Source organism: Rhodamnia argentea, chromosome 6 (genome assembly GCF_020921035.1).
Source record: "Rhodamnia argentea isolate NSW1041297 chromosome 6, ASM2092103v1, whole genome shotgun sequence".
In the NCBI taxonomy this organism is placed as follows: domain Eukaryota; kingdom Viridiplantae; phylum Streptophyta; class Magnoliopsida; order Myrtales; family Myrtaceae; genus Rhodamnia; species Rhodamnia argentea.
In genome coordinates, this window is record NC_063155.1 from 14,203,339 (window position 1) to 14,220,660 (window position 17,322).

Genomic DNA, 17,322 nt, shown 5'->3' on the forward strand with positions numbered 1-17,322 from the left:
TAGCATAAATTGATCAACGGAAAGATGATGATAATAGAACAAGCTCTATCTATTTTTCATCCAACCCTTTTAAGCTACGTTACTTCTCTTCGGGGAAAAGTGTCAAAAAAGTCATAAATCTATTGCATTAGTGCCAATTAAGTCCTAAACCTTTTTTTGGTGTCAATTCAGTCTTAAACATTTTGCATTGGTGCCAATTAAATCCTAAATCTTTTATTGGTGCCAATTCAGTCCTAAAACTTTTGCATTAGTGCCAATTTAGTCCTAAATCTTTTGTATTTATGCCAATTGAGTCAATTCAATCAATTTTGATCTAAATTCGGCGACGTGGACGTCGATTTTCCTACATGTCACCGCTGGTGTTGACGTGGATATTTTTTTAATATTTTTAATATTTTAAATAATTTTTAAAAAATATTTCTGCAATAACAAAAAAATGCTTAAAAATTATTTAAAATATTAGAATAGTATGAAAAAAAATGTCCAAGTCAGAGTCGGCGTCGACCATGTCATTTAAGACAATCGATATCTACATCGGCGATTTGTGCTTAAAATTAATCGGATTAATTCAATGGGCATAAATACAAAAGATTTAGAGCTAAATTGGCACCAATGCAAAATGTTTAAAACCGAATTTGCACCAATAAAAGGTTTAAGATTTAATTAGTACTAATGTAAAAGGTTTAGAACCGACTTGACACTAAAAAAAGATTTAGGATTTAATTAGTACTAATGTAATAGGTTTATGACTTTTTTGACACTTCTTCCCTTGTCTTCATATAACCATCTTTCAATTCACCCGTTGGGAGTTAAGAGCTGCGGGTAGTTGATTGGTGCTGTCGTCGAGGTCTAGATCAGCCAAACCGGTCAAACTGCGTGGTACAACTTGCGATTAGTCAATTTAATTATCCTCCTGAGCATATCTGCTTCCAAAGACCTTACGTCGATGACAGACCAATGATGATTCCATGTCCTTATGAACACTTCGTCATATCTGACTTTTTCTCCTCCTATTCGTGTCCTCATCCCTGTAATTCTTCCTCGTTGATCCCATGAAGCCCATCGACATCATCGCCGTATTCGTGACATCTTCACCACGTCATTACGACGAATATCTGCACTTATCGTGAAGATATTACATCAACGATAATGTTGGAATCATCAAAATTACATAGGGCTATTTTCCCGATAAAACGTTGTTTATGCTTGATTTGTCCTTTCCAAACCTACGCGCCGATTCTCAGGATCCAAGAAGAGGCGTTCGGCTTGCGACGAATATTGTCGCGACACGTGTGCTGAACCGGTCATTCAGAAGCACTCGATCAGGTTTTGAAAGGCTTGCAAAAGCCAAAGCAAGCAAGCAAGGGTCCTCCCTTTTCAGGAGAAAGATAAAACAGAGAATAACATTGCACATTCTCGATATCACCCGACAGTGTTTGACTCAAGTTAACCCGACTCGTTTACACACTGCTTGTTGTATCAACATGGATCAACCTCAAAAAATTAGATACCTTATCAACTTCCCTAGCATCCACCATTGTACTGTTTAATTTTGTATTTTTCCCCGTGTATCGCTCAATCAAATTTTGCTTTGGTTTTTTGATTCGTTGTTGACTAGATATTTTGGTTTTTTGGTTCTCCAGATTTAGTAAGATTATTTATTAATTAATTGACAATTTGACCAGATATTTTAGTGTGATTTTGTTTTCATTAAGTTATTTTTTAACAACTTGTGGAACAAAAGGTGAATAATTAATAGGTCTCGTTAATGAGAAGGACGTCTAGTTTATATATACAAAGTTCTAACAACACTAAACCAAATTTGGCTTTGGTTTTCCAATTTTGACTTTAATAAGATTTGGGTTTGGGCTTCCAAATCTACTGAACTCGTTTATTGATTAATTAACCTTTCGATTATATTTGGGTGGGACTTTTTTCCCTTTATTGAATAACTATTAAAACTTGTGAAGTTACTAAGTTTCATTAATCAAATGGAGCCAAGTCGATGATGATAATAATGGTAATAAAAATAATAACAACGATGATGACGATAATAATAATAATTATACTCCTTGTCGTCGTCTTCGGAGCCAAGCAACATACATTCATTTCGTTTAGGCTGATTAAATTAAATCTACTCTTGCACAAAAACATGGTCTGAATTATTACGATCTCATTTTACATGAGATGTTGGACCCTACTCATTTCTCAATTCTTGATACTAAATAAAACCTCATTAAATGTTCAAAAGACAAGTTTGCACCCGCGTGGTCAAATAATTAGCATTTAAAAGATAAAAGATTTTTCTGAATTATCTTATTATAGACTATTTGAATTATAGGTTAATGGAAAGAAAGAAATTAGTGATATGATATGAAGCAATAGATACTTATATAAAGAGAGAAATCAAGATTTGATTTTTTTTTTTTTTTACAAGATTCAAAGTAAGGTTTATACAAGATTGTTAATTTATACATTTCATTTGATCGTAAGATCGCTTAGTTGTTCGTTTCAATTGGTTAAACTAGAAACATAAGGAACAAAGTGACATTTTCTTATAGTTTTGTTTGTGACTATGTTTTTAGACTCGAAAGTAAGAATAGGTTAGGGGCAGATTGTATTTTGCAGATCACTCTAGAAAATTACAAGTTTCTAAGCAAATTGAACACTAGAAATATGATCCATCCACTATTGCGCTTCCGCGACGGTTAACTATAAGGCTTTTGAGGCATAAAAAAATATAGGAAAATTCTTTGAGTAGAATTAAATAGAAGTACTACTTCCTTCTTTTTTATTTTGCACATTTAGTGTTCTACAAAAATATGAATAGCTCTCAATGAGCGGGCTTGGGATGGGTAGCCGCAACACAATTGTTCCATGTCTCATTGCTCCTTTTGTAGAGATCGGATACCGTCCCCTTTCCTGGCTTGTGGGTCGAGAGGATAAACTGCACGAATTGGTCGTTGCAGTTCTTCCCCACCTTCACAAGCTCATGGCAACACTCATTGGTAGGTGCAGTGATGTTGGCAAAGACAATGATTTGAAAGAGCTGAAACCCGCAATCGGTAGTCATTCCTTTTGCACAATCAGGGCTTTTTCCATTTCCGACTATGCTGAAGGTAGCCCTAGGAAGCAATGCGACGGTGATGACAGACAAGATCATGAGAGCAGACAAGTTTTTGAGCATTGCCATGATGGTCTTTTGGGGACGGAAGGGTTGGATAATCGTATGAGATTATTGATTGTTTGATGATGTAGTTGATCTAGAGATGAGGACTTTTATAGCTTGAGAGAAGTAGTGCATTAATGAAATGAATTCATCAGTTATGATTTAGATATTTATGTAGGAAACATCTATAGTTCTTTCTCTTGCAATAAATGCTTCTCGGGTTTTACTGTTTCAGAAGGATTGAGGACCCTGTCGGTATAGAGAACTAATCTAAAACAGACCCTAAAACATGTAAGGATGCATCATTGGACCACCTAATTGATGATACGACGAGGAATCGAAGGGATAATGATATAAATGATCCCTAAATCTCAAATCAATGTGAAATGTGGTCCTTGAACTTTAACTCAATGTACAATATGGTTCATGAACTTTTGAAACATATTCAATTTAGTCCCCGAATTATATGAAAACATTCAATGTTGTCATTCCATTAATTCAAGTTCAAAGATAACATTGAACATTTTGTTATAGTCCAAGGATTAAATTGAACATATATTAAAAGTCCGACATTGAAAAAATTTAAAGTCCGAGGATCATATTGCACGTCAGGCTACGGTTCAAGGGCCACATTGAACAAATTATAAGTTCACGAATCACATTGCACATTAAGCCAAAATTCAGAGATCATTTGAGTTATTTTTTCTTTTCTTTTCTTTTCTTTTTTGTTAGGATCAACAAGAGGCCGCCAGCCACCGAGCGAGGGCCCATGAAGGTTCACCCCGGTGGCTAGCGATGGTTACGAGTCCTCGGCAGCCGCGATGAGGGTCACGGCCCTCACTCAAATCTTTTCTTTTTGCTTTTCTTTCTTTCTCTTTTCCTTCTTTAACTTTTCTTTATTGTGGCTGGCAACGATCGCCTAGCCCTCGCCAGCAAGGGGAAAGGGTTGCGGCCCTCGCCCGACCTCGCTTAAATCTAGGCAAGGTGGCCTCGCCGGTGGCCTCGATGGCCTCATTATTGTATTACTCTACAAGTATTTCCCAAGAGAAGTTACAATCAGCATGCACTACTTCTATTAAAAGATAGATTGCACTATCGAAATGCAAGTACTACTAACGCTATTGTACACTTCCTCTTATCACTAATTACAATACCGCCGACCACAACAAGGAAATTTCAATCGGGCACTAGCATATATTCATCAACAGAAAGATGATGATAATAGAACAAGCTCTATTTATTTTTTCAACCAACCCTTATAAGCTACGTTACTTCTCTTTGTATGGCCATCTTTCAATTCACCCGTTGGGAGTTAAGAGCTGCGGGTAGTTGATTGGTGCTGTCATCGGGGTCTAGATCAGCCAATACAACCTATCCTTTAGACGACAACTACCCACCAGCAGTTATGCACGCATGCACTCAATCATTAGCACCTTCCAAGACATGATATCAGCATCATCGAATGCTCTTTATCACTTAACGATGGCATGTGCTCCTTATCACCGGTCTTCCGGTTTGCCCATGGTCAAACAGCGTGGTACGACTTGCGATTAGTCAATTTAATTATCCTCCTGAGCATATCTGCTTCCAAAGACTATACGTCGATGACAGATCAATGATGATTCCATCTTCTTATGAAAACTTCGTCATATCTGACTTTTTCTCCTCTTATTAATATCCTCATCCTTGTAATTCTTCGTCGTTGATCCCATGAAGCCCATCGACATCATCGCAGTACTCGCGAAATCTTCACCATGTCGTTATGACGAATATCTGCACTTATCATGAAGATATTATATATCAACGATAATGTTGGAATCATCAAAATTACATAGGGCTATTTTCCCGATAAAACTTTGTTTGTGCTTGATTTGTCCTTTCCAAACCTACGCGCCGGTTCTCAGGATCCAAGAAGAGGTGTTCGGCTTGCGACGAATATTGTCGCGACACGTGTGCTGAACCGGTCATTCAGAGGCACTCGATCAGGTTTCGAAAGGCTTGCAAAAGCCAAAGCAAGCAAGCAAGGGTCCTCCCTTTTCAGGAGAAAGATAAAACAGAGAATAACATTGCACATTCTCGATATGACCCGACAGTGATTGACTCAAGTTAACCCGACCCGTTTACACACTGCTTGTTGTATCAACATGGATCAACCTCAAAAAATTAGATACCTTATCAACTTCCCTAGCATCCCCCGTTGTACTGTTTAATTTTGTATTTTTCCCCGTGTATCGCTCAATCAAATTTAGCTTTGGTTTTTCGATTCGTTGTTGACCAGATATTTTGGTTTTTTGGTTCTCCAGATTTAGTAAGATTATTTATTAATTAATTGACAATTTGACCAGATATTTTAGTGTGATTTTGTTTTTCATTACGTTATTTTTTAAGAACTTGTGGAACAAAAGGTGAATAATTAATAGGTCTCGTTAATGAGAAGGACGTCTAGTTTATATATACAAAGTTCTAACAACACTAAACCAAATTTGGCTTTGGTTTTCCAATTTTGACTCTAATAAGGTTTGGGTTTGGGCTTCCAAATCTACAGAACTCATTTATTGATTAATTAACTTTTCGATTATATTTGGGTGGGACTTTTTTCCCTTTATTAAAAAACTATTAAAACTTGTGAAGTTACTAAGTTTCATTAATCAAATGGAGCCAAGTTGATGATGATAATAATGGTAATAAAAATAATAACAACGATGACGATAATAATAATAATAATTATACTCGTCATCGTCGTCTTCAGAGCCAAGCAACATACATTCATTTCGTTTAGGCTGATTAAATTAAATCTACTCTTGCACAATAACATGGTCTGAATTATTACGATCTCATTTTACATGAGATGTTGGACCCTACTCATTTCTCAATTCTTGATACTAAATAAAACCTCATTAAATGTTCAAAAGACAAGTTTACACTCGCGTGATCAAATAATTAACATTTAAAAGATTTTGCCAGATTATCTTAGTATAGACTATTTGAATTATCGGTTAATGGAAAGAAAGAAATTAGTGATATGATATGAAGCAATAGATGCTTATATAAAGAGAGAAATACATTTCGAGATTTGAATTTTTTTTTATTTTTGTTTACAAGATTCAAAGTAAGATTTATACAAGATTGTTAATTCATACATTTATCCATTGCCAGAGATGAACATATGATTATCAAACCATCATTTGATCGTAAGATCGCTTAGTTGTTCGTTTCAATTGGTTATACTAGAAACATAAGGAACAAAGTGACATTTTCTTATAGTTTTGTTTGTGACTATGTTTTTAGACTCGAAAGTAAGAATAGGTTACGGGGCTGATTGTATTTTGCAGATCACTCTAGAAAATTACAAGTTTCTAAGCAAATTGAACACTAGAAATATGACCCATCCACTCTTGTGCTTCCGTGACGGTTAACTATAAAGCTTAGGAGGCATAAAGAAAATATAGGAAAACTCTTTGCGTAGAATTAAATAGAAGTACTACTTCCTTCTTTTTTATTTTGCACATTTAGTGTTCTACAAAAATATGAATAACTCTCAATGAGCGGGCTTGGGATGGGTAGCCGCAACACAATTGTTCCATGTCTCATTGCTCCTTTTGTAGAGATCGGATACCGTCCCCTTACCCGGCTTGTGGGTCGAGAGGATAAACTCCACGAATTGGTCGTTGCAATTCTTCCCGACCTTCACGAGCTCACGGCAACATTCTTCCGTGGGTGCAGTGATGTTGGCAAAGACAATGATTTGAAAGAGCTGAAACCCACAATCGGTAGTCATTCCTTTTCCACAATCAGGGCTTTTTCCGTTTCCGACTATGCTGAAGGTAGCCCTAGGAAGCAATGCGACGGTGATGACGGACAAGATCATGAGAGCAGACAAGTTTTTGAGCATTGCCATGATGGTCTTTTGGAGATGGAAGAGTTGGATAATCGTATGAGATTGTTGATTGTTTGATGATGTAGTTGATCTAGAGATGAGGACTTTTATAGCTTGAGAGAAGTAGTGCATTAATGAAATGAATTCATCAGTTATGATTTAGATATTTATGTAGGAAACATCTATAGTTCTTTCTCTTGCAATAAATGCTTCTTGGGTTTTACTGTTTCGGAAGGATTGAGGACCCTGTCGGTATAGAGAACTAATCTAAAACAGACCCTAAAATACATAAGGATGCATCATTGGACCACCTAATTGATGATACGACGAGGAATCGAAGGGATAATGATATAAATCATCCCTAAATTTCGAATCAATGTGAAATGTGGTCCTTGAGCTTTAACTCAATATACAATATGGTCCATGAACTTTTGGAACATGTTCAATTTAGTCCCCGAACTATATGAAAACATTTCAATGTTGTCATTCCATTAATTCAAGTTCAAGGATAACATTGAACATTTTGTTATAATCCAAGGACTAAATTGAACACATATTAAAAGTCCGACATTGAAAAAATTTAAAGTCCGGGAATCATATTGCACGTCGGGCTACGGTTCAAGGGCCACATTGAACAAATTATAAATTCATGAATCACATTGCACATTAAGCCAAAATTCGGAGACCATTTGTGTTTTTTTTTCTTTTCTTTTCTTTTCTTTTCTTTTTGGTTAGGACCAACAAGAGGCCGCCAACCACCGAGCAAGGGCCCATGAAGGCTCACCCCGGTGGCCGGCGATGGTCACGAGTCCTCGGCAGCCGCAACGAGGGTCGCGGCCCTCACTTAGATTTGGGCGAGTGCTGTGAGCCCTCGCCAGCCCTAACGAAAAAAAAAAAAAAAGAGAAAAAAGGAAAGAACAATTCAAAGATTAAAAAATATTATTAAAATATTATTAAAAATTATCCACGTTAGTTCCGGCCTGCCAAATGAACTGAATTGGCACAAATACAAAAGATTTAGGACTCAATTGAAAAAGAAAAAAAAGTTGGGACTGAATTAGCACAATTACAATAGATTAAGGAATTTTTCGGTAATTTTCTCCGTCATACCCAAAAGGAAAAAATTGCATTTGGAATGGATCTCGACACCAAAGATAAACAAGTCCACATGAAATTATCTTCGGAAGACCCTCCAATAAAGTGAGTATGTGTGTGGGTGAGGAAGAAGATGAAGATGGAGAGAAACCGTTTCGGACGCCAAGAAAGTTCGATCCCTTGACCTCGGCCTCCTCCTCCGGAGATCTCTTGATTTCGGACCTTTAGATTAAGCTGTAGGGCTTATGTCATTTAAAAGTCTTGGAGGTGTGCATCCTAGAAATCGACTTCACATTGTTATGTTGCTTGATTGAGGTGTTTATAAAATAAGGTAGATTGTATTACCTACTAAGCTAAAATATGTGAGCATATACTAACAAATGAATTCTTATTGAAACGTACTATTTCTGACCATCGTTTAGATCCAAGATGAAAAGTACAACACAAACCCAAGCGCGAAGCTGCACTTGAAAGAAATAGGTAGAATGCGGGACTCCAAAACCCAATGTCGTTCAAATCCTACATAGCGCGATTCCAATCTTAGTTAGGCTAGTCCGAAAATTACACTTGAGAAAATTAGGGATGTCAAAAAGAACTACCCGAAAAGAATCTATTGGATTAAAAAATTTCGGTCTTTTACAAGTCGTGTTTCCTTTTGGTTCGGGGTAAGATGTAGAACAAAGTCTTTCTGATGGTTTGGTTCAATTTCATATCGTGAACTGAAATTAATCCGAAGGAAGTTTATGAACTTGTTTCAAAATCAAAACAATCAAAGTAAACCGACCTTATTGAACATTGTACACGAAAAACATATACTCAATAATCCGACACAAACCATTTTTGGGCTCGGGGTCAATGCTTGTCGAGTCCCGAGTCGGGTCAAAAAAAAAAAAAAAACTTATGACACGTCGTGTTTGGATCAAGCCGAGTATCGGTGGGGACCCAAATTCAACTGGCCCTTTTAGAAGGCCCTAATTGAAACAACAATTGATGGGCCGTAGAGCATTTTTGGGGGCTAAAAGCCCAAATCCCTTTCAAAATCTCAATCTTTTTATCTACTTGGAAATTGGATCTCTCTTGTAACGGAGGCCGAAAAGACGTTTGGGAACATGGTATTAGAGAACGGGTTACAAATTCGAATATGTTAGCAAGGTCTCTTTGTTTTTTTGTCCGTCGGCTTTTATCTATTCCTTGATACTTTCCTCGATGTTAGGTTTTGTGTTCATGCATATGGTTCTATTTGCATGTGAAGGGAGCAAGTTCTGTGAAAATTTTTTGGCTTGATACGGACTTGCAAGTCCATTTCTTGGCACTCTCCTTAGGATGTGGACACAAACCATAAACTCTCCCAATCACAAGCCAAAGCTATCACATTGAAGACAAAAGAGTACAACTGGGAGCATGAACCCTCTCTCTCTCTCTCTCTCTCTCTCTCTCTCTTATATGTTTGATTCGAATTTGTATTTGGTCAAGAACAATCAAAGTCAAAAAAAGGTTAAAATAAGAAAGATACAAAAGGAGTAAAACCCTCCATTCCATTTAACCTCTAAATCATTCTGGCATTGCCCGGTCAAATCTGTCATCTGCAGTTTTCCTTTATCAGTAAAAAAAAAAAAAAAAAAAGGTGGCGAGGGGCAACCGGTGCTAGCGATCTCCCTCTGAGCATCCGCCATAAGATCCCGTGCTAGGTACGGAATATCCGAGTCCTAACTATCGCGCACCAAAAGGCTAACAGAGATACACGGAACGGGTGTTTCAGTCATTTCTAATTAGGAAATGTGTTGATTTTTAATGGTAAAATCGAATATTGTTTGGAAAGTCTTGCAACCCATAATAAGAAGAAAGAGTAGAGAGGAAGAGTCTCCCTGATGAATGGCATGTGCCTAGTGGCAGAGCACCCACCCCATCCCCATCCTCTTCTGCTTCACATATGAGATTGTGCCCTTTGAGAATGACAAGGACCCCCCCACATCTTTTTGCCCTTTGTCTGGGAGAGCCCCTTGGTCTTTAGCTTCTTTCCAATTTGCACCCCCCAAGGCTTCTCTTCATTAGGGTTTCAATGAGCTCATGGTGCACATGAGCGATAGCAAGCATCTTCAATTGCTAGAAAGGACACTCAAGAGCGCAATTACTTCTTTTGGAGGACAGAATCATGAAATAATATGACAAGGAACAAGTGCACATCATTTGACCATGGCAAAAGGGCAATTCATCTGCAGATCGTTCGCGATTCTGGATTTTTTTTAGTCCAGCGACCCTTCGTCAGTTCATAGTCATGGCACTAAGTCCCACTCGCTTTTCGTGTATTGGTCGACGCAGCCCCTCCATCCGAGCTTTCCTTAGGGGTTTCTAACCATAATCAAGCGCCGATTTCGAATTCGAAAGAATGAAGGGACCATAGCGTAAAGACCCCCAGAGTACAGGGGCTTGTCCAGAAAATTTTACCCTGGAAACGATTCGTGCGGTGCTTTCTACGGTATATGATTGGCTCCATCAGCCGGGCAGGGACGCCATGTGGCCAAAGGCCCACAAGATGGGGAACATGGGCCTTGGAGTGGTGGGGGCTGAAAATTCGAAAAGGAGATGATGTAAAAGGTGATGAACGAGGCCCGCAACTTGACTGGAAATTGCTCTGAGGCATGCAGTTCTTGTCCATCCTTTGCAACCCCACCAACCTTTCATTACATCAAAAATGGGATGATCCGAAATGGCCGAAACCCACATGACGAAAATTGCGCAAAAAGCGTAGGAACCATGGGATGGACATCATCCAAACCCCGGAAAGGAAAAAAGAATGTCGAATCGAATCTCGAAATCGTGGAGACGTTCGCGCCCCCACTCGTTCCGTTGATACGAGCCTCCCCACCCCCACCGGCTCGTACATTGACACGGACACCGGCCCGTCATTACAGTAATTCCAGTAGCTCCAAGTAAAAAAAACCTCATCTGATAACTCGGAACGTGACATTAAAAGAGTTATCGGAAAAGGGCCGATGACCCAACCGTAGACCTGCGCCGAAACTGATTGAATTCTGTATCAGAATCAGGTAACCAGCGCTCTTGTATTTGACTGAACCGAAGCAGACTGGAATAGGGACCAAACCCGCTTACTTAAAGACACTCCCCGTCATCCAATTTCGGTTGTTTCTACAGTTGCAGACTCGGCATTAAAAGCCCCCCCAGCTTTTCCATCTGCAGCAACCCTTGGCTTTCTCCTCAGTCAAGAGAACCCCCTTATAAGCAGGTGTATTAGTAGGGCCGGGCAACGGCATAATGAACCGACCCGGATCGGATCGGACCGAACCTGAGGGAACCGGAGGGAACAGGACCGGCCTGACCGAGAATCGATCAACCCCATGTATTGGTGACTTTGGTGGGGCAGCGCAATGGAGTCGAGGATGGCCCCCGCGAGTTAAATTCCCAAAGAAAGGAGGGTCATCCGTCCGGTTTCGCTCCTTCTTTCCCATCTTCCCCCTTTCTGCAGTAAAAACACTGGGGTCGCTCCTCATAAATTTTGCCAATTCAAACCTCTTCAGACCAGGGACGAAGTAAAGGACAAAGCACAGGGAGGGAGGGGCGGAGGTTCGTATAGTCCTGAAGCCTGACAGACAACGTGGGACTCAACTGTCCGTCTGTAAGTCTATACGTTTCAACAGCTTCCCGCCTTTCCTGCGGGCGAAAACGCGGGCTTCTGTGATCCCGGAGGGACCAATCCAGCGATGTTATTTGTCCTACCCAACTGTGTCTTTTATCTTTGGTTCCGACACAAGCTGTTGTCTCACGAGCGTTGGGAGAAATTCTCGGTAATTAGTCTGAGATCTACCCGATCCAACTACCATCGATCCTCTCCGAAAACGGGTTCTCGAGATGCCCCAAGAGACCGCTCGGGATGTCATCAGAGCGAGATAATTAGCACAGTCTTTTACCAGGACATCTAGTGTCGCTTGCATTCAGGATTGCCAAGACATCTGAATTCTGGGTAATTAGTCAACATCCACTCGAGCCAACCACCATCGATCCTCTCCGAAACCGGGTTCTCAAGATGCCGTAAGAAGCCCCTGAGAAAGTTGCGAAAGGGAGGAGGCCGCATCGATCGATAATCACCGATGGTCGTTTTGCTAGGACATCTAAATCCTTTCCAGTGGCGGGGCTTGCAATCAGGATTTTCAGACAGAGAATGGCGGCACAAGAGGGTTACCTCAGGAGCAAACAACTGAGCCGCCGCGGCTCGTCCGATGCAGGGTCGGAAAACACGAACCCACCTCACGAAAGAGAAAAAAAAAAAAAAAAGAAGGGAAAACTAACAGTAAAGAAGCAACAAAATTAAAGGAGTGGGACCGAAACCAGCGTTTCCAGAATGAAGCAATGAAGGTCAGTGAAGCATGATGAGCTACAGGACACGAGCGTGCCAGGGAGTCGAAGCGAAAAAAAGCTCGAGTGACGAAAGTCGTCAATCCACGATCAATTCATCACTTTGAGAACCCGAAAACACATGCTTTCACGCTTCAGTCTCGCGCAAACTACAAGGACTTTTTTCTTTACCTTTTAGCTTTCTTTCATCTTTTATACTTAATTGAATGCGTAAAAGGTTATGATTAGTTTGATTGCCACATTCAATCCAAAGCTCACAAATGCACAATCTCGATCCCACCTCTCACCTTTAATTTTTTGCCGAAGTGGGTGTGCAAATCACCTGGTTTTCAGGCTACGACTAAGGATTAAACATTTTTATCAAACCGGGGGGGGAAACACGAAGTGCGAAAGGATGAGAAAAACGAAAAAGAAAAAAAGGAGGGAAAGCAAAGAACGAAAAAAAGGGGCACGCGGGGAAGAAAGTAATACGCCACAGGCCGCCTCCCCCCCCTCTCAGCGGCAGACTCAGAAAACCAGCTTCCTTCTGGGAGGCTGATATTTACTGGTCTCCGAGGCGAAGGCGGCGAGGTCCCGGATGGTTTCGCTGATCAAGTCCTTGAATACGAGCCGCTCCACGTCCACGGCCGCCTCGGACATCTCCACGGGGTAACCGTCCCAACCGTTGACCGCGTCCCCTGCCAGATCCTTCCTCAGCGTCCCGCAGATCACTTCCAGCAAGTCGTCCGATGTGTCCCTCTCCCGGATCCTCTGGTACTCCGACCATATCTGTTGTAAGGATGGATTCTCGAGAGCCGAGCTCGCATCGGAGAGAGACTTCCACTCGAGCAAATGCCTCTTCCGATCGAGGATCTCGGCGACGGTGTCGAATATTAGCCTCCGCTGGAGTCTCGAGACTCGGGAGGTGTCCTTCCCCTTGAGATATTGTTGCTTCTCCAGCAACAAGAATAAGTTGGAGTCTTTGGGAATGTGGCTGGACGCTCGGAGAATGTCGGAGATGTAAAGATAATCACCGTCCTCCGCCTTCTCATTGAGTTTGCAGGAGATCGGGGAAACCGGGCTCCAAGCATCATCGTCCAGATCAGCCGCTTGATCTGCACGCACCCGGCATCATCAAAGTCAGTCGAAAATCACAAACATCGCAACCCATCACTACGTGCCATCAACTGATGAGTTCGCTAGCATAACCACAAGCACTTGGTGGGTGATTTTGCTAGCTTTAAGAGGGGGCATTGTCAACATCAGCACAAGACGAAAGCAACAAGGGCTCATATCTACACTGACTGCGCTCATGGAGAAGCCGTTTTCACGCCTCCTGGGGCAGCAAACGATCCTAACTCCATTAAGGAAGGAGGGCCGCCGCATGACCCACCAACCAGCACAGCGTTCCCTAGACATCTCAAGACATAATCTTTCCATAGCCCGCACCAGTCACGTCCTCACATAAGGATCACATGACTCTCTCAAATGCTTAGACCTAGAGATCCAGCAACACAGCGTACCACCCATCAACACGTAGGGACGATACACAAAGTATTATAGCACTATGCAGATGTTCTAAGTATGGAGTATATGAGGTCACTAATGATGTGGGTCGGACTAGCCCCACCCGTCCCACGTGACAGTACACCGAGCACATGCTGGGTTTTATATATGTATATATATATCCAACACCCTCCAGGGGGTCCCCCCCGCCCCCACAGGCCACAGTGCCCAATGATTCTGGCTCTTCATTCTAGTCAATCCAGCTCATGGGCTTGGACCCCGCCTTACTAATTTAATCCATGCTCTCGTGCCTTGAATTGGCCAGATTCATGCGTCACCAAAAAGCGCACGAGAACTTCCCCACGCACACCCACATAAGACGGTCGGTCGCCGCAGATTTGCACCGACCTTCACCATCGCAGGACAACCACGTGATCATTCGGAGGTGAAATTTGCCAAACCCGGACCGCAATCCTCACCAAAACGGACCCGAGTTTGCTGTTCAACTCGAGAAGGACATGGACATGACTAAGCAACGGTTTCCGTGTGACAGACCTACTTTAACACTGCCAGCAGACTGAAAATGAGGTCCTGGACATTGTTTAGAGCAGTGATGATTGGGACATTGCCTAAAAGCTTGAGAACAGAGAATGCCAACGTTTTTCAAAGCCATGGACGTTGATCGCACGACCAGTTCACATTGACGCAGCGACACTCATGTCAAGGCTGGCTTTAAATGGCAAGCAGAGGGAGGAGGGGACCAATCTAAAACCCGGTGAAAGAAAGAAATGCCTGAGAGGGAGACTAGGTCCAGTCCTGCTGCTGCTGCAGGAGGAGGGGTCACCGTGATCGAAAATTTCGCAGGACGTAACCATCAAAATCTATGAGACAATCTGTGAAAGTAAGAGACTTTCTTTGAAGCCCGTTGCTTGGGAATAAACGTTACCTTCGAATTCAATGCTGCGCTTCATTACGGGCGAGGGCGAAGACTCGTCCTTGTAGAAGGAGTCGAGCACGGACACCGGGCTCGGCTGCTGCTGCTGCGACTCTGCTGCGGCTGTGATCTCCGCTATGCTGTGTAGCAGCTTGTCGCACCTCTCCAGCAAGCTTTTCCCTTCCTTGTACTCCTCCATCTTCGATCTCTGTTTCGCCATTTTGGACCAATCAACATGAACTAAAGTTTTATAAAAATCCATTCGGAGACGATAACAAGTCGTAAGGATTTTATGGGGAACGGGATTTTATTTTGCGGGAGAAATAAAACGAAAGGATTTGTAATTGGACATGGAATGTCTATTGGGTACCTCCGTATCGGTCAGTGATGGAGTGCTGATACTGCTCTCTGAAATTGTGGACGACTCATCCTCTGCGGGAAGGAACGCCTTCACGTCCTCCTCCTCCTCCTGGTAAGCCTTGGCCGTCGACCACCGAGTCCTCGGAGATTGACTCGTCGTCATGCTCTGGTCCGGCCCTGTCCTTCTGAAACCAATCCTCGGGGACTGAACGGGAGACACTCGCCGCTGCTCTGCGACTGCGTTTGCTCTCCTCTGAGGCTCCGCCGCCAGGGGCCTCCTCCTGCTTGGGCTCTTGGCGCCATTGTCACTCCGAGTGGGCGAAACCGAACTCCTCCCCCTGTTCTGGCTATTCACATTCTCGAACCGAGGGCTCGCCGCCGGCGACACCGCACCAGGGCTCCGGCGAGCTGCCGCCGGCCTCGATCTGAAGCTCGAAGGCGGTGAATTACTGCCATTCCTGCCATAGAGATTGCTGGACCTCGACGGCCTCATGACCACGATTGGAGAGTCGTTGAAACTTCTCTCGTAGACCAAGTTTCTCGGGTTTACATCGTTGCGCTTCGAGTGGAGAAGGCCTTTCAGTTGCAGAGCCTCGAGAATTTGCTTCAGCGTCTCCAAATCCTTCGACGGCTCGTCGATGCCTCTCATCCTCAGTTTCTTCTCAATCTCCTCGTAGATGGACACGGCCTGTTTCGGCTCCGGGAAGAACTCCGTCGAGTCGTAGAAGCTCTTCCTCTGGATCAATCCTCTGTGCGAAGCTTTGGCCGTCTCCGGTTTCACGTTCCTCGCGTCATGGCCAACGGCGAGGCTGGACTTGTTGTCCCCTCTCGCAGCGGCATTCTCTCTGATGGCATTGCACGCGGCCTTGCTCTGGACCTTGAATTGCTGCGATTGATTCACGTGAAAACCGCTCGGGGCCCCTTCCATGAACCGGTAGATGTCCTTGTTGACTCTGGACTCCGAAGCGGATCTCCGGAGCTCCGCCTTCTTCGCCGGCTCCGGATCCGGACGAGGCAAGTTCTCCAAGCCCATGAGGCGCGCGATCACGCTCGGGGACCGCCGCTGCTTCTCGTCGTCGCCGCCGGCCGCCTTGTCGGGCCTGCTCGCGGACAGAATGGACGCGTTCGTGCGGATCTCGCGGGGATAGAGGCTGCCTTTCGCGTCGGTCGTCGCTCTGCTGTCGAGCGAGAGCCTCGGGGCTTCCTTGGAGAACTTCCACGGAGACCGCGTGCCCTCCTTGAACTCGAACACCGGGAACGGGAGCGGCGACCTGGCGGCCGGCGTCCCCGGCTCCGGCGCCGGAGAGCGGATCTCCTTCAGCGGAGAAGGCCAGGACCGATCGGGCGACGGCGGCGCTCTAGCCGCCGGAGATTTCGCGAGCTCTCCTGACATCGCCGGAGAACGAACAACCTTGGGCGTCTCTCGAGCCGAATTCAGTCCCTGAAGATCAAAAGATAAGAAAAAGAAGAAGAAAAGAAAAAAAAGTAGCCGTCAGAAACAGCAATGACGAGACTGAACGAGCGCCCAAGACGCAAAAGCGAGCGCGCGCGCGAGAGAGAGAGAGAGAGAGAGAGACCGTAGGAGGAGGGAGGCGCTTGGCGGCGTAGAGGCGTGTCCCGGCGAGGGCCTGGTGGCGATCGAAGATGTGGAGGAAGCCGGCCATGCATCCGATGTGCTTCTCAATCTGCTTCTCCAGATGCTGATCCTGCACGATCCCCGTCATCATCTTGCCGGAGAGACTCTCTCTCTCTCTCTCTCTCTAGCTGAAACGAAGTTCCCGATCTCAGATCTCCATTCCTCTCTCTCTCTCTCTCTCTCTCTCTTCTCTGTGGAAGTGTGGATGGGCAGTGTGACCGTTCGCTTTACCGATGACTCCCGCTTTGCTGGTCTTTTAAATGGGTGGGTCGAGCGTTGTCAGGCAATGAACCGGAGCCAAATTTGCGAGCTATCATCTCCGAAATGACTAATTTCGCCCTCAGCTTTCCCGGAAATTACCGCCACCGAGCGTTTCCGAAGCCCCCGCCTGAAAT

The 17,322-nt window shown here is 43.5% G+C and overlaps 2 protein-coding genes across 4 annotated transcripts; both read right to left on the minus strand.

Annotated features, from left to right (window-relative positions):
• Positions 1-2,833: 2,833 nt before the first annotated feature.
• LOC115754365 (protein DOWN-REGULATED IN DIF1 11-like) lies at positions 2,834-3,193 on the minus strand. Its single transcript, XM_030693363.1, has one exon. It carries the CDS (start codon positions 3,191-3,193, stop codon positions 2,834-2,836), a length of 360 nt encoding a protein of 119 aa, XP_030549223.1.
• Positions 3,194-12,719: 9,526 nt separating this feature from the next.
• On the minus strand, positions 12,720-17,111 carry LOC115754356 (protein LONGIFOLIA 1). Of its 3 annotated transcripts, none has more exons than XM_048281211.1 (5): positions 17,090-17,111; positions 16,869-17,043; positions 15,302-16,732; positions 14,944-15,139; positions 12,720-13,606 (listed from the first exon to the last, which is right to left on the minus strand). In XM_048281211.1, the coding sequence occupies exons 2-5, from the start codon at positions 17,016-17,018 to the stop codon at positions 13,020-13,022; spliced, it is 2,364 nt and encodes a 787-aa protein (XP_048137168.1). In that variant the 5' UTR covers positions 17,019-17,043; positions 17,090-17,111; the 3' UTR covers positions 12,720-13,019. The 3 variants fall into 3 exon arrangements, with proteins under 3 accessions (XP_048137168.1, XP_048137169.1, XP_048137167.1); XM_048281212.1 differs by having other exon boundaries at positions 16,869-17,039; positions 17,090-17,110; XM_048281210.1 differs by having other exon boundaries at positions 16,869-17,047; positions 17,090-17,107.
• Positions 17,112-17,322: the final 211 nt, after the last annotated feature.